The sequence below is a fragment of the Acinonyx jubatus genome, chromosome B3, assembly GCF_027475565.1.
Source record: "Acinonyx jubatus isolate Ajub_Pintada_27869175 chromosome B3, VMU_Ajub_asm_v1.0, whole genome shotgun sequence".
In the NCBI taxonomy this organism is placed as follows: domain Eukaryota; kingdom Metazoa; phylum Chordata; class Mammalia; order Carnivora; family Felidae; genus Acinonyx; species Acinonyx jubatus.
Window position 1 is genome coordinate 63454865 of NC_069386.1, and position 18291 is coordinate 63473155.

At 40.8% G+C, this 18291-nt stretch overlaps 1 protein-coding gene across 1 annotated transcript in view; it reads right to left on the bottom strand.

Moving 5' to 3' along the window:
* SPRED1 (sprouty related EVH1 domain containing 1) overlaps positions 1–16159 on the bottom strand; it is a 139221-nt gene extending 123062 nt beyond the window's left edge. Inside the window, exon 1 of the mRNA XM_027066907.2 lies at positions 16023–16159. Coding sequence (XP_026922708.1) covers positions 16023–16054 — 32 coding nt within the window. The 5' untranslated portion in view covers positions 16055–16159. The remainder of the gene's footprint in view (positions 1–16022) is intronic.
* Between the last annotated feature and the right edge of the window lie 2132 nt (positions 16160–18291).

An 18291-nucleotide genomic window follows, 5' to 3' on the forward strand; every position in this document is an offset into this window, starting at 1 on the left:
CAAACGTTCCTACTTGTATGAAAATGGCGGCCACTATCATTATAGTATACAATCATGCCCTGGACTCAGGAGCAACACCCTGATGTACCTCAAATGCTACCTCTCACCAGAGTACAATTCCTCCCAGGAATGTGACACACAAGTTAGAGACACCTTAATGCCATAGAATATAAACATGCAAACACTAGATGGTTAAAAACTTTCCATTTTTCTCTAATATAAAAACATTTAATACTGGAAATACAACTATAGTATTAAAATGCAAGGTTCACATGAATCTTTGAGATAGTCTACTAGATTTTAAAACAATTACATACTTTTTTAAGACTGCTTTGGGATGCATTCTCTTATCATTCAGGATATTTCATGAAAAAATCTAAGAAGGATATAACACTTATTATCTATAATCTAGCTACAGCAATTCAAATCTGAATTCCCCTGAAATCCCTCACAACTTGACCTTGAAATACACTCCCTTGAGGATCCTATGCCTTTCAGTATTATCCCTTATTTTCATGAAATAATAAGCTGAACATAAACATCAATCTTTTGTACCACTAAAGAGATACATCCTCAGAGGACACCCCACATACACTGTAGTTCAGAAGAGGAGATTCTTAAGGTCTTGACCAGCATTGTTTTTTATATAGAATAGGGGGTCAGAGGGTGGAAACAAAGGGGTAGAGGAGAGTGGGAGATACAGGTTTCCAGTTATGAAATGAGTAAGTCATGGGGATGAAAAGTAAAGCATCGAGAATACGGTCAGTGGTATTATAATAGCATTGTATGGTGACAGATGCTAGCTGTACCTACTGTGGTGGGCAGAGCACAACAATACAGAGTTGTCGAATCATCATGTTGTACACCTGAAATTAATGTACTAACAATGCCTGTCAACTAAACCTCAATTAAAAAAAACAGAATACACGGGGCGCCTGGGTGGCTCAGTCGGTTAAGCACCTGACTTCAGCTCAGGTCATGATCTTGCGGTTTGTGAGTTCGAGCCCCACATCAGGCTCTGTGCTGACAGCTCAGAGCCTGGAGCCTGTTTCCGATTCTGTGTCTCCCTCTCTCTCTGACCCTCCCCCATTCATGCTCTGTTTCTGTCTCAAAAATAAACATTAAAAAAAATTTTTAAATGGTTGTTATGAAGACTAAATCCAAAAAATAATTTTAAGACAATGCTGGTAATCAATCACTCCAGTATAAGCTGTCAGTTAATCCTATGCTGAGAGCTATATAAAAAACTGCAAGGTAAAAAATTGAATCTAAGGAATCTGAGAATGAATTTCATTTATAAATAATCCACAATAGAAAAAAAAATGAACTTTTGGAAACAGCAATTTATATCAATTTAAAAAAAACAAAAACCAGTTATACTCTTCGGGGTGCCTGGGTGGCTCAGTATGTTAAGTGTCCGACTTCAGCTCATGTCATGATCTTGCATTCATGGGTTCAAGCCCCACATCAGGCTCTGTGCTGACAGCTCAGAGATTAGAGCCTGCTTTGGATTCTGTGTTTCCTCTCTGCCCCTCCCCTGCTCACACTCTCTCTCAAAAAATAAAACACTTATAAAATTTTTTTAAAACACTTATACTCTTTAACATTGTTATTTCCCTTCTGTAAATCCATCTTAAGAAATTAACAGAAGAAAACAATTATATGCAAAAGAGATGCTCGTTACCATGTTATTTGTAATTTTTTTTTTTAACGTTTTATTTATTTTTGAGACAGGGAGAGACAGAGCATGAACAGGGGAGGGTCAGAGAGAGGGAGACACAGAATCTGAAACAGGCTCCAGGCTCTGAGCTGTCAGCACAGAGCCCGACGCGGGGCTCGAACTCACGGACTGCGAGATCATGACCTGAGCCGAAGTCGGCCACTTAACCGACTGAGCCACCCAGGCGACCCTACCATGTTATTTATAAAGGCAAAGAGCTAGAAACCAAGTTTCACTAGTAAGAGCTGTGTAAACTTACAGTACAACTTGATGAAATAGAAGCATTAAAATTATAATAATTACTAAAAAAAAACTATGCATAAGCATAGAAATTCTTTTAGTGTATCAGGTGAAAATGAATAATCAATATTTGTATGTACACTAACGAAACAAGTAAAAACTGTATGTATGGAACAAAAGCAACTGAAAATTGTGCTGAGTTTTTTTATTTCTTTCTTTCTTTAAAGTAATTATTGCTCCTTGTCCTCCTCAAAACCAAGAAAAGTCAGTGTCTTAGTACATTCAGGCTTCTATAACAAAACTGCACAGACTGGGTAGCTTATCAACGACAAAAATTTATTTCTTAACAGTTCTAGAGGCTGGGAAGTCCTAGCACAAGGCGCCAGTATGGTCAGCTGAGGACCTTCTTCCAGTAGCTGTGGACTTTTCTTCATTGTGCCTTCACATGGTAGAAGGGGCTAGGATCTCTCTGGAGCCTCTTTTTTTTAAAGGCACAAACTGCATTCAGGAAGGGCTCCACCCTCAAGATTTAAGCACCTGTCAAAGGCCCCACCTCCTAACATCATCACCTTTGAGGGTTAGGATTTTGACATATGAATTTGCAGGGGGACACAAACATTCAGACTACAGCAGTCAATTAAAAGGATTCAGCTTAGTTTCACTGTTTTCTTCCTACTACCTAGATCACTATTTGAGACAGGGTAAATGCAAAAATGGGGCTCAAAGTTAGCCAGTAAATGTAAGTCAAACTATTTTTCCGTGACGTATGTGGAGGCCTTGCAGACATTACATAGGTTCAGACTCAACAGCAATAGGGTCTATACGACATCAGATAAATTTTTTCTTTTTGGCTCACTCAGAAGCTAAATTTGCTCTCTCCAGAAGTATCAAAATGATGAAAAACAGGAAAACTAAAGTGTTTAGAGGCCAACTTCTCTCATTCATCTCTGCCTCTCCCCTTCCTTTTTAGTGATCATAACATGGAGTTGAAAAATATCTTAATTTGATACATTTATTAAACTTATTTGTTATATTTTCTTAACTTTTACTAAGCTAATTAAGCTTGGGTTTTTTGGATTAAATAATTCTCAAGAAAAAAAGTAAATGCAATTTTCATCAACATATTTTTAAGTTCCTGATTTACATTCATTCAAGGTCTTGACTCATGAATGTCAAATTCATTCCTAAACCAAGTTTAAGTAATTACGTATCTAAAACTATTTTTAATTAACAAGTTATAGTTTCAGAATTATAAGCTAATCAGTATACATGAGAATATAAACAGATTTTTGCTTTAGTTGTTGGTGACTAAAATGAACATAAGCTTACAGACCTTAGCTGTCCAAATTCAAGTTAAGATACTAAATCCAAAGTAATGAACTGCTAATTAGCAGATTTAGCCTATCTCACCTATTAAGTAGAAATCTTAATTTGAGTACGGTTGCAAAAAATTAAGTGTCTAAATCTTTAATAAGCTGAAAAAAAAACTTCTCTCCCTTCTCTCCCACAAAAGTAGATTTTATGCCTTCCATACAATGATATTTCAAAACTCCCGCAATCAACTAAGATGACTTTTTCCATTGAAAATGACAGAGATGTCAAATCTACTCAGACTTACAAAATGTGCACAGATTTTAAAATTGCTTTAATAATTCTAGAAATACACTCCTTGCATCATTAGTTGTATTAAGTACCGAACAAAAAACTGGCTAGAGCCAGGTCTTTGCCCTAGTGTCTTACCCAATACTAGTTATTAATCCTCTTCTTTCATTCTTTGCTCAGAACATAAAAAAGAAATGTTCACAACATAGATTCTTGTCTTTTTTGCTTGTTGGAAGTTTTAAATTTTAAGTTTTTCCACAAAGCTGCTTTTTTTTTAACATTAAATCTGAAATACAATTATTTCCAGCAGGTCAATAATCCTTTTTAAAATATAACACTACCTTAGGCTAAATGAAAATGAGCACTGATTATTTCATGAACATAGTACCTTTCTTCTCAAGAACTGAAAGTCCTTTTTAATATTCTCTTATCTCTATTCAAAAAATGTGTGTGGGGCAGGCGGGGGAAGGTTACTTTGCCTTAACATCCCTCCAAAGTAGGGATGTTTTTATCCTGGTTTTATCCTGGTTTTTTATCCTGGTTTTATCCTGGTTTTACAGATGGAGAATCAAGCACAAAGATTTATCAAAGTCTTAACACAACAGCCAGCAGTAATTGCAGGAGCATGTTAATTGTGAACACCAAGTTAATTATAGAAATTTAGTGAATTTTGTTTTGAAAAGGACTTTCTACCCACATTAAGGCTAGAGTACCCCCCCCCAATATAAAACCTTCTGCCAAAGACAGTATAATGTATTTAGATAAAACCCTACGGTTTCTGTCAACATCTTGATTAGCCTCTTAAAAAACCTTAAAGTTCTCAGTAAAATCCAAATCTGCATAATTTATTCAGATGTCTATCTTCCCTTCTCTAACTCCCAACATCTGTAATTCCCAACATCCCTCATTCCTGATAGGATCACTGTTACCTGAGATCCTATCATTTCCAATATTCTCAACTCTTCCCAGCTAAGCCCTTTGCTCTCTTCTCTTTCTCCCGATGGCACCCTCCTTCTTCAACTTCCAATTCCAAAATCCTTATTTCCCTCTCTTCACATGGTAAAGGCAGATGTCAGCATTCATACTCCCACTCTAAGTCACTCATAGCACACATATGTTAAATACATTGGTGCTGGCTCAAAATTCTTCTGCACCTCAACTCCTAATACCATCCAACCCAGCAACTTAGAACAGCCATATTGTTGACCTTTTTAATAAATATTCTAGCAGATCCTGGCTCCTCTACCCCAACAACCTGTTTCTATCTTAATATTCTTTAACCTGTCATTACTCTGGAGTCTGGCTTCTCTGACCAAAATCTACCTTTCGATTTTTTCCACTTCGACTCTGCATGCTCTTTAACCTTACCAAAACTTCTAGTCCCTCAAAACAGCTATCACTTCTATGTGTCTACCGATCACTTCGACCTTATCTTTTTTTTTGTTAAAATCGAATCTGGTGGGGCGCTTCAGTGGCTCAGTCAGTTAAGCATCCAACTCGATTTTGATTCTGGTCATAATCTCATGATCTCATGGTTCGTGAGATCGAGCTCCACGTGGGGCTCTGTGCTGACAGTGTGGAGCCTCCTTGGGATCCTCTCTGCCCTCTCTCTGCTCCTCCCCTGTTCATGCCTTCTCTCTCTCATAAATAAATAAATAAATAAATAAATATTAAAAATAAAATAAATAATAAAATAAAATAAAATAAAATAAAATAAAATAAAATAAAATAAAATAAAATCTGGCCATTAATTGTATGAGGTACAATGTGGTACAAATACAATGCAATTTGAATCTCAGGTCTACCACTTACTCCCTTGTGTGGCTGTGGGCAAATTACTAAACTGTTCCTAAGTCTCAGTTTTCTCCTCTGTAAACTATGGATAATACTTAGCTCACATGGTCATTAGCAGGATTAAATCTAGCACAGCTTCTGACAAGCAGTAAAAGAGTTTGGTAGACTTCTCTTTCCTGGACCTTGTTTTGCCTTTTACTCAACCTTTCCTTAAATGCTTTTTTCTCTTCCTCTCCACTAGTAACATCACCCCATCCTACAATAATCTCAACTCCCACCTCCCCCACTGAATGTGTATAACCTTACTCTTTGCTGTCTCCACATCATTACTTCCCATTTTGTCTTTTAATACTTTCCCTCTGAACTCTCCTACCTCTCAAGACTGTTCTGTCATTTGCTGTCTCTTAAAAAACACTGCTGTTTCTCGCTGTTCATCTTCCCATTACTGCTTAATATTCTCCTTGGGCAATTTCTCCCTGGTTCAACTATTACAAATACTGAAGACATCACCTCTAAATTCTACCTTCTCTACCTTCTGTGGGCACCAAACCTGTACTTAAAATACTCTATGAGGCATTTTCTAACTTGATACTTAGGTAGGCAAATTTTAGAAGGCCAAATTTGAGTTGTTCTCCCATTAAAAACTTTTGTCTCTTCCCACTTCATTTAAAAACATCACAGAGGCCTAAATTTAAAATGCTGAAGTCATCCCACATTCTTCCTACTCCTTCCTTCACATCCAGTCAAGTGATTATCTGGACATCTGAACTGCCTCACAAATTCATCCCCAACAGTTCCAAATGCACTTCTTCTTCCAGCTGTTTTGTCTTGATTATTACATCTTCCTCATCAGTTGTAGTTCATTTCCTTCTCCCTCCAATCAACTGTGCAAATGAGTCCTGGTATTCAGCCTTCTACACAAATTTGATATCACTCCCTCGCTTAAATTAATAGTTCCCCACTGACTCCACGATAAAGATAAACTGGTGCTTTTCATGAAGTATCCTGACTGACTTGCAGTGGGGAGTGGGAATGAGAGAGGGTAGCTCAAAGAACAAATTTTCTGTGAACTCTTAGTGTATTATCTGAAAAATTAATGGGAATTCTGTTCAAAATTGCTTTCACTGACCAATTAAAATAAATTTTCCTCGGGGCGCCTGGGTGGCGCAGTCAGTTAAGCGTCCGACTTCAGCCAGGTCACGATCTCGCGGTCCGGGAGTTCGAGCCCCGCGTCAGGCTCTGGGCTGATGGCTCAGAGCCTGGAGCCTGTTTCCGATTCTGTGTCTCCCTCCCTCTCTGCCCCTCCCCCGTTCATGCTCTGTCTCTCTCTGTCCCAAAATTAAATAAACGTTGAAAAAAAATAATAATAAAAAATAAATAAATAAATAAATAAATAAATAAATTTTCCTCAACTTGTTAAGAAAAACAGATTTTCAGGAACTTCTTTCACGTTCATCTTATGGGTGTCATGCACCAGGCCTAGCCACCACCTTTTGCCCCAAGGTTGCTGACACAAACTTAAACGCAAATCTAGACTTCTCACAACTGCCTCCAACATGCTTCATATCCCCCTACCACTCCTGCAAATAAGTGTCTCCCAAAAATTACTGCTTTTCTCTAAACTTTCTATTTCCCCTTCCATGCTTGTTCTTGTTTTGTTTTCCCCCTCCCTTCTTGAAATGCCCTTCCCCTTTCAATCATCCTTATCTCTGGCTAACTCCGACCTCTTTTCTGAAGCCTTCCTTCATGCAACTCCCACACTGCCATCCACTGCCAGGTAGAATCACTTTCTCCTTGAGCCTTGAAGAATTTGCAGACACAGAACACACATCACGTTTCACACGGATCTAGTTCCCTTTTTGGATAGTGAAAGCAGTTATCAGGGTATACTTATCTTTGCACCTCCAGGGCTAAGGAAAAGTCAAGTACCTAGCAGGCACTCAAATGTCACTGCACCGAAATTTTTTTTTTTAAGTTTATTTATTTTTGAGAGAGAGAGAGAGAGAGAGAAGGGGAGAGGCAGAGAGAGAGAAGGAGAGAGAGAATCCCAGGTCAGCTCCACATTGTCAGTGCAGAGCCTAACATGAGGCTGGAACTCAGGAACTGCAAGATCAAAGACCTGAGTCAAAATGAAGAGTCAGATGGGGTTAACTGACTGAGCCACCCAAATGCCCCTGCACTGAAATTCTCAAAGAAAAGTTACTAATAGTATCTGTCCTGAAAAACTAAGAAAGCCATATATGTAATTCAAGCAACTAAAATTCTGTAATGTTTTTACATATTATCATGAAAGCAAACCCAAAACTGACCGCTAATTACAAACTCAAAATATCAATGTAATTCACAAAACTGGATAAAAAAGCTTTGTGACTTTATGCTAAATAAACAGTCTGATATTAGTGTTTTATTAGAATTCTAGAACCTTTATACTAAAAGATATCCTAAAATTGACCAAATCAACATCTTCATTTTAAATGAGAAATATTAAGTCTAAAATTCTAGGAAGTAGAAATATAAATCTATATTCATGAACGCACACTACAAATATGTAAATTATTAAAATTTACTTAAATTATTAACATTTACTTCCATATTATGGGCAGAGACTGAATGACAATGCTTCACTTCTGGCATTTAAGACTGTATTATTTGTGGGGCACCTGGGTGGCTCAGTCGGTTAAGCACCCAACTTCAGCTCAGGTCATGATCTCATGGTTTGTGGGTTCGAGCCCCTCATCAGGCTCCATGCTGACAGCTTGGAGCCTGGAGCCTGCTTGGGAGTCTGTGTCTCCCTCTCTCTCTCTGCCCCTCTCCCGCTCACACTGTGTGTGTGTGTGTGTGTGTGTGTGTGTGTGTGTGTGTGTGTCTCAAAAATAAATAAATATTAAAAATATTTTAAAAGACTGTATTATTTCTCTTCCTTAATCTTCAAATGTGATAAACTACATCAGTTTTCTCATGTTGATCCACTCTTGCAATCTCAAGATAAACCCTGTTTGACTATGAGGCTTTGTTTTTAGTTCACTGAATTGAATTTGATTTGCTACTTCTTGAAAATTCTCAACCATTATCTCTGAATATTTCCTCTCCTCCCTAATCTCTTATTTTGGAACTGTTAGCTGTATGTTGGACTTGTTCATTTTACCCTTCATGTTCCTTTTTTTTTTTAGAGAGAGAGAGACAGAGGGAGAGAGGGAGAGAATATGAGTGTGCACGCCAGTAGGGGAATGGAAGAGAAAAGAAAGGGAGAGAGAGTCCCAAGCAGGCTCTACGCTCTCAGCAGAAAGCCAGATGCTGGGCTCAAACCCACACTCTATGAGATCATGACCTGAGTCATGACCCGAGATGACGTCAAGAGTCAGAGGCTTAATCAGCTGAGCCACCCAGACACCCCTACCCTTCATGTTTCTTAATCTTCCTATTTTATAACTCTATCTATGGGGTTCAACCTTCTGGGCTTCAGTCTGTAGCAGGAGATTTTAACCTTTTGTGCCAGTAGACCTCTTTGGCCATCTGGTGAAGGCTATGGCCCCCTTCTCAGAACATTAAAGACTTAAAACAAAATACACAGGAATACAAAAGAAATAAATTAGAGGCACCTGCGTGGTTCAATAGGTTAAGCATCTGACTCTTGGTTTCAGCTCAGGTCATAATCTCATGGTTGATGGGATGGAGCCCCACATGGGGCTCCATGCTGACAGTGCCGAGCCTGCTTGGAATTCTCTGTCTCCCTCTCTCTCTGTCCCTCCTCCACCTGCACTGTCTCTGTCTCTCTCAAAATAAATAAACTTAAAAAAAATTATACTGAAATAATTATCAAAATATTTTCTAATTTTGATATAGTAATATATATTTTATTAACACTAAAATATTTATAAACTCTACCAATGGTTTAATAACTAACTTCATTCATTTCTTTCTAAGTAAGCCTTACATCCAATGGGGTGGTGGCTTGAACTCATGACCCTGATATCAAGAGTTGGACATTCTAAAGACTGAACCCACAAGGTGCCCCTACTGTAACTTCAAAGTAGTGATGACTACAAGTGCTATTTCAAGGTATCTGTAACAAATGAATAGTAACTGTACTGTAAGAAAAAAAATCTGATTTATATTGGTATTATAGGTTGAATTAATATCCCTCTAAAAAAATGTGTTGAGTTCTAACCCTCTACCTCAATACAACCTCATTTGGAAATAGGGTTACTGCAAGCGTAATTAATTTAAGAGGAGGTCATGCTACACTTCTCCAAAGAAGACACCCAGATGGCCAACCGACACATGAAAAAATGCTCAACATCACTCATCATCAGAGAAATACAAATCAAAACCACAACGAAATACCACCTTACACCTGTCAGAATGGCTAACATTAACAACTCAGGCAACAACAGATGTTGGTGAGGATGCAGACAAAGAGGATCTCTTTTGCATTGTTGTTGGGAATGCAAGCTGGTACAGCCACTCTGGAAAACAGTATGGAGGTTCCTCAAAAAACTAAAAACAGAACTACCCTACAAAAGGACACATGCACCCCCATGTTTATAGCAGCACCATTGATAGCCAAAGTATGGAAAGAGCCCAAACGTCCATCAATGGATGAATGGGTAAAGAAAATGTGGTATATATACACAATGTAGTATTACTTGGCAATCAAAAAGAATGAAATCTTGCCATCTGCAACTACATGGATGTAACTGGAGGGTATTATGCTAAGTGAAATTAGAGAAAGGCAAAAATCATACGACTTCACTCATATGAGGACTTTAAGAGACAAAACAGATGAACATAAGGTAGAGAAACAAAAATAATATAAAAACAGGGAGGGGGACAAAACAAAAGAGACTCATAAAAATATAGAGAATAAACTGAGGGTTGCTGGAGGGGTTGTGGGAGGGGGGATGGGCTAAATGGGTAAGGGGCATTAAGGAATCTACTCCTGAAATCATTGCTTCACTATATACTAATTTGGATGTAAATTTTAAAAAATAAAAAATAAAGTTAAATTATAAAAAAAAAAAAAGAGGTCATACTAGAGGAGGCTCCTAATCCAATGACTGATGTCACGTGGCCACGTGAAGACACACAGGGAGAACATCATGTGATGATGAAGGCAGAAAATGGGATTAGGCAGTTTCAAGCCAAGAAATGCCAAAGATTGCCATCAGCCACCAGAGGCCAGGAAGAGACAAGGAAGGATTCCCCTAATGGCTTACTAGGAGCATGGCCCTGCCATTCCTGGACTTTCTTTCAACCTCCAGAATTGAGACAATAAATTTCTGTTGTTTTAAGCCATCCAGTATTGTGGTGCTTTGTTAATATTAGGGCAGCCCTAGGAAACTAACGCCTGTCACAAGTACCTCTGATGCTGCTGTGGTTTGTTGGAATTTCCTTCAATTATAAATGTAAGCAAGATTCAATTAGAGATTAATAAAAAACACTCTCAATTCTAAGAACCCTATGTCTAAGCAATTTAACACCTCAGTCTAAGACCCAATGCTAATGAACTGTTTTAACAAAAATAATGAACAATGCTTAAACAAAAATACATCACTAGATCTTTTTCATTTCAAACCATTCTGAGTGCCACAAAAACATCTCAGGGATTTGTAATGACTTTGGCTCTGGACTCTAAGATGCAGCTATGACACAAAACTTTTCATAAATAGTGAATTAAATCTAACTGTTAAAGAATGAAAAAATTCATTATCCGCATTAACTTCTTAAACTAATGAAGTTGTAAAATTATCCCCTAGTCTTAGGTTAATATGATTAGTATGAAAAACCTAATGAAAAGACTTACTTTTGACACTTTTTAGCCAGTAAGTAAAGCATGAGAGCTAGTCTCTTCTTAGGACATTCCTTTTAGAACTATTCAAATTGGTGTTTAAGCCCAATAGCCTTTTGCTCACTTACTCATCCAGAGGCCATATTTCTTTAAAAGAAAAAGAAAAGCAGTACAAAGTTCTCACATCTATGAGGTGTATATATATTATCAAAAACAAATGCTATTAAACCCAAAATAATAAAGTCTTAATAGATTATTAAGGTACCAAGTGTTTTCAAATTTTGTATCTTGGTTCTTCAAAATTCATGCTCTTACTTCAGCTTCCTACCAGATTTCTACTGGAAGTCTTTTATTTGCTTAAACATGTCAAAAACAATACAATAAAATTAATCAATTAACCAATGCACATGTTACAAGTAGTCTGGCGACTTGTAACGTGCCTATCACTGTATTACTTTATGGTAATTTAGTACAGGAAGGGCTTATAATGATGCTTAGTTCAAGCTGCTCAAATGAAACAAGCAAACAGAAGCCCACAAAGGCTGTACTTGTCCACAATCACAGAATAATTAGTGACAATGACAAAAAGGCATCTTCCAATTCCAAGTCCAATGCTCTTTACATTAAACCATACTGCATGAAAGTTGGTAAGAGGTAAATTATCTGCAAAAACCTTCTATATGATGACTTTATTCTATTTGTTTAAAGTTTTTTTTTTTTTTTTGAAAAAGAGAGAGAGAGAGAGAGAGAGAGAGAGGAGGGTGTGAAGGAGGGGCAGAGAGAGATAGAGAATCCCAAGCAGGCTCCACAGTATCAGCACAGAGCCCAGGGGCGGTCGATCTCACCAACCATGACATTATGACAAGAGTTGGACACTCAGTTGGACACTAACTGAGCCACCCAGGCGCCCCTAATTCTATGTGTAATATGGTATTTTAAAACAGTCTGGTTGCCCAAAACAACCTAACTAGTTTTTTGGGTTGTTTTTTTTTTTTAATTTTTTCAACGTTTTTTATTTATTTTTGGGACAGAGAGAGACAGAGCATGAACGGGGGAGGGGCAGAGAGAGAGGGAGACACAGAATCGGAAACAGGCTCCAGGCTCCGAGCCATCAGCCCAGAGCCTGACGCTGGGCTCGAACTCACTGACCACGAGATCATGACCCGGCTGAAGTCGGGCGCTTAACCGACTGCGCCACCCAGGCGCCCCGTTTTTTGGGTATTTTTAATCAATTTTATTTTACCACCCAGCACTTTAAAAATAGGAACAAGATCTCATTTCCACCTTCAAAATTGGCAAAAATTTTTTCAAAAAGAACTGGACAGACATTTCAAGACATAAGCACTCTCATATACTAAGTTTTTCTTTTCTAGAGGGCAATTTAGCAGAAAAAACTTAAAATTTGCATCTCCTTTAAGTCCACTCCTAGACTATCTCAAGGAAAGAGTAAAAGATTTAAATGAAGACAGAACTAGGATCAAATGCAGCACTGTTCAGGAATAACAGAATAGTTTACTGGTTCAAACTAATGTATATTATATACTGCACATAATACAGCCATCAAAAGCTGTTCTACGAAATATTTAATGATACAGAAAAGTCACAACATAATAGGGTATGATAGTTTCTACTACGCAACTCCACTCTACAGAGGATACAGATATATCCATAAAATAATAAAGAAGGAATTCATTACAGTGCATGGAACATAGTAAAAATACAATGAATGAATAGGATTCATCATCAACATCATAGGAAAGGTTTAATTATAGTATATCAAATGTTTAGACTTGTTATCTGAATAATAAATACACAAATTATTACCTACTCCCTTTAAAGACTATTTTGTACATTATCTGAAATTACTACTCTTGCAAGGAGATTATTTTTTTAAATAACACTTTTAATGCAGTTCCAGTTATTACTGAAGTTTGGAAAAGAAAAGCAGACTTTTACCAATCGTTCCCTAAATTTGACATTGCGTAAGATCAAGTCTTACATATAACAAATCCTTCATTAGTTACTGATTACATACATATACACAATCAACTTTTGAAAGCTATCTGTCTCTCTACACAGAACTTTAATTTCAAATAACAGAGCATGTACTAGAGGATTTCAAAATGAGGCCTCTAAAGGCCTTACTGGATTTTACCACAATATTTGTCTAGAAAAAGTTAAGTTTCCCAAGATATTGGTGATTTTCATTTTTTAAAGGCCGAAATCAGGTGGAAAAAACATTTAAGTGTTAAGAACAGTCTCTAATGTAATTAAATTCCTATTGATTATGGCTTCTAAAAAAGGAGAAAAGTGGGGAAAAAAATATATGTAAGGCCCAAATAAAATCTGTATCACAGGGCAGTTTTACTATGCTGAGGCTTTAAGGGCGCCTACAATAACATACATATTTTTTGTTTCTTCAAACTATATATGATTATAAATAATAAATTGCCACTTCAAAACATTACTATATATATTAAAAATAAGATAAACTGTTGGAATAAAAGCTACATTCCAAAGAAGTTCACACTTTGTGATTTGGCTAATGTACAATGTTGGCTTTAATAAAACTGATTACCAGATGAACACATCACTTCCTAAAATAAAAAAAATTTTTTAAATAAAACCCCCAAGAGTTTGTCCCCAGGAAGAATTAACGTCTCCTAGAGAAATAATATATACGCTAAAGCATATTTTTCTGTTCTATCAAAACTAACATAACAAAGCCCCTAGGAAATAACATATTAATAAAGCAGGAGAAATTCATGGAAAGTAGAAATCTAAAAGTCTGAGTGAGCCAATTGCCAAGTTCTTATATTAATTAAATTTAAAATTTTTTTAAAAAGCAATCCTCTCAGTAAAACTTGTCATTTGGTGTTTCAAATATCAACATATTTAGGATTAAACTACTGGGAACTTTTACTCATCTCAGTGTTAACAGCAGTATCATCCACCTGATTTCGCTACCTTTTTGAAAAACTTGGATTCTTAATATGTCCATGGCCAAGTATTCTAGAAAGAGCCCATTTAGAAACAATTTATTTTACACGTGTCAATTCACATTCCCTCATTTGTTTTTCTAATAGATGCATCCAAAAAGGAAATATTAGTATTTTAGTTTAAATATGGTAATTCGCCTTTTTCCATCTCTCAAATAGAACTTGACATTTTGATCCAGGCTACTTTCTTAAAAGATAACAGTAAAAATGATCGTCATTCCGTTCAGGATTTTTAGCAGTTTTTCCCCTAACTAAGCGTTATCTGAGATACTTCTTGATCTCTCTCAAAGTAGGTCTAATCTGCGGAAGGCAATGAGACAGTGTACTGCACTGTGAATGGACAGCCAGGTATTTTATGAATGGAGGCGATCACGTGATCCCAGCACCTCCCCGAACTGATATTTCCCACATAACTGTGTCAACATTCTGAGAACAGGGGTAGTTGTTTGTGTGTGCGTATGTTTTTGAATTTAACCTGTAACTTCGAATTCTCCTTACTCCCTGAACTCAAAAATCTACACGAAGACAGACCTTCAAGCTTCGAATTTTTATCTTGGGAAATCCTTTCAAGATGTCCAAGGTGATGGATGTTTAATTATTTTTTTATGAATGAAGAGTGTGCTATGCAAATGAGGGCGATTCACAAAAAGAGAGAGAACATGGCGGCCACTTCTGCTTCTAGACTGCACTGACACTGCAGCAATCTACCTTCTCCCACACCCGCTCATCATAAGAGTGTGTTGGGGGTGGGGGGGTTGAGAAGAAACGCCGCTTGGCATTTCTCAAGCTATTTTACGTTAAACAGGCCTAGGCTTTCGGATTTAAAAGTCCACTCAAAAAGGTCTGACTCGAGGAATGCACTTTATTTAAAGGAATGCATCCTAGGACTAGTCCTCTCTTAACTCTTTCCAATCCTCCAGAGATAAACAAAACTTGAACTTAATTACAAGAAAACGATGCAAACATTCTGCATGAATATTAAATCCGGTCTCAATAAAAACTGTTCCCGCAACCATTATTCCTTCCGGCAGCCGTTACTTTAAAGCAAAAATATTTAAAAGGCAACGTATTACGTTTGGAAAACAAACAGCCCAAATAAAAACTTAAAACCATGACAGTCCAGAAGTTAATGAAGTTATCAACATATTCAGCAATGTAAATACTGTTAAACCAACGTAAATGGTATTTCTCAACACAGCTGAAGGATAAAAATTAACATTCAATATTCTTCTATGCTCCCGGTAAAGACATGTCCAGCATTCGCAAAGGTAAAATTTAACAGTTCAACATCTCCTACACTCCAGGTGTCCTAAATGTCATTAAATTCTAAAAATGTTTCCCTAGTTCCATTTTTTTACATGAAGCTTACAGGTCATAAGTTTAAGGGGGGGGGGGGGAGGCTTAATCGGTATTTAAGAGTCACTGACTCATCGAATTAAGATTCAAGAGCAGTTTGCTGCAGGAGGTGCTCCCACACACTAGTTTCCAAGTGAAATAGCTATAAAGGAAACAGGATGGATATTCAGGTTATGTTGATAGGTATGTTAAGTGAAAAAGGACAAGCCAGGGGCTTCCAGGCAAAGAGGTAATTTCTACCCCGCCACCATCCATCCACATTACTCCATCTCATGGACGGACAACTGCCATCCCACCCCAACATTCAATAGCCTCCCCAAAAGTGAGCAACTAAATGCATGGGGGTGGGGGGGGTGGGGGGGGGGGGGTGCTGCCATTAAATAAAATGGCTAAAAAATCAAACGTTATCTCCAGAATAAGATACACCGAACTCTCCAGGTTTGCAAGCTTTCCGGCACCCAAGTCTCGGAGGGGTCGTCGAAAGGGGGGGGGGGGTACTAATCAAGATCAATGAGGCGCTTACTCGTTGTCAGAAGTCGCCGTCTCCTCGCTCATCTTTCCCTCACCGCGATCCGATCTGGAGATGGAGGAGCAAGAGCAGGCGGAGGAGCAGCAGCAGCAGCAGCACCGAGGGGCAGGAGGCAGCGGCGGCCGGGGGGGCGCGGGGGCAGCGGCTCAGGGGCCTCACCATGGTGGACGCCTCACCCGGAACGGTGCCCCCCCAGCCGGGAACCCCGGCCACCCCCGCAGGGGGGTGGCGGCAACAACCTCCGCCGTGGCGACCCCAGCCTCTTCCTCCGCCTCAGCGCCCAGCCAAGGGATCCGAGGAGGCCAGGGAGGGTGGGTGGAAAGGAAAAAGAGAAGAGGGGCTGCGAAGGCTGACTGGAGAGCTGCTCCTCCCGCCACCAGGGTGGAGCGCGGCGGGGTCCGGCCAGGAAGGAGCGGGCGGGCGGAGAACCCGGGAGCAGAGGCGGCGCTTCCCTCAGGGATGCGGCGAGGAGGAAGCTGAGCTCCGTTCGGTGGGGGCCGGCGGGAGGGTGCCGAGCCCAGGCTCCGGGCGGCGGCGGCGCGGTCCTGCCGGAGCCCACCCCACCATCTCCCACCTCGCCGCCGGCTGCCCGCTCAGCGCCCGGCGGCGACCGGGGCGGTCCTCAGGGACGAGCAGGACCGAGCGAGGGGCCTCGCGGCGGCAGATTCCTCCAGACACGCTCCAGCCGGGACAACTCCAGCAGGGGGAGGAGGGGGCGGCGGGGAGCGTGTGAGGCCAGGACAAGCGAGCCGATCGCCCCCACCCGGGCCGGAGCAGAGCGGGCGCGCCCAGGAGACAGGGTGCCGGGAAGCAGCGGGAGAGAGGAGGACGGCCGCAGGTCCCCCCACCAGCCGGTGCCCACCAGCAGCTCGGCGGGCCAGCTCCTCACACCCGCCAGAGGGGAGCCGTGAGGGGGGCGGCGGAAGCGCTCACGCCGCCCGCTCCTTCCGCCGCCGCCGCCGCTGCCCGAACCGGGGGCGCCCACGGGAGAAGGAGGCGAAGTAGTCCCTGGCGACTTCTCCCGGCCGCCTGCCTCCCCCGGGGGCCAGAGCGGGCACGGGGTGGGGTTGCCGAGCGCAGTACCGGGCTGTGAGGGCGTGTGGGTAGGGCTAAAAGCTGCGGCCTCCGGGCGAATCACTGCAAGTCGAAGTCGTGTGCAGCATAGCAAGTTTCAGGAAAGTAGTTCCCTCCTCCCTTCATTTCCCAAATCGTTGTCGAGCCACAGAGCGGGGAAAGGAGGAGGGAGGCGGAGGGATACGCCAGGCACCGCGCTCGGTGTGCGTGCGCGCGCTCCAAACTCTTGGCACGCTGCGAAAGGGGGCGGGGGTGTGAGCTGCACGGGGAGCAGCTTGGGAGGTTGCATTGTTGCGCCGCGTTACTCCCCGTTACTCCCCGTTACTCGCTTTGGAATATCCGGGTTGTTAGAACGGGAAGGCTAGAATGACAGTGTGCTCAAGGAGGAAATTAGCGGCTGCTCTGTTTTGCCCCGCGCGCGCGGGCGCGCGCGCGCGTGTGTGTGTGCGTGTGTGTGTGTGTTCCTTGCAGAGCAAAGAATGGAACTGGCATGAGTTCATTTTTAGTTGGTGGGGTTAGGGGGAGGGACCGTACAAAGAGAGCTCCGCCTGCTGTCCCTCTGGTTGCATTGCTGCAATCCCTTAGCTGCATGCACAGCGGGAGTGTGTGTGTGTGTGTGTGTGTGTGTGTGTGTGTGTTAGAGAGTTAGTTTTAATACCTGGGATTCTTACTGCGCAAGGGGTATGCTGTGCAGGGCATTCATTTCCGAAAGCTAGAGTGGTTGTTAATGGAGAACGACTTCCATTGAAGCCCAGAGTAGGCGTGTTACATGAATCTGGCGCAGCCAGAAGCACAGGAAATAACTCCCGCTGCGAGTGAGGTTGCATAACTATAGCGCAGAAGATGCCTCTGTGGCACGAACTGCTCTAAACGGAGGCGGAACGATTATTGAATAGGCAGCTGTCACTTTTGCATTGTTAGAGGACAATGTATGCATTCATCTCAAAAGGTTTTTGCACAGAAACCTGCTGGGGTTTCAGCCGGGAGTCTAGGGTCTGTGGGACTAGAGGACTCACACACAGCTCCTGGCTCTGCAAATTCTATTATCCCTTCTCCACCTAGAAAGCCAGCCTATACACGATCCAGCCTGGGGACTGAATCCGAAGTTTCTGACGCATCTCCCGGGCTTTCAGTCTAGCTTTGGGTGCAATGCTTTTCTCTTCATTCTCAGGTTTGTGCGACCTGAGAG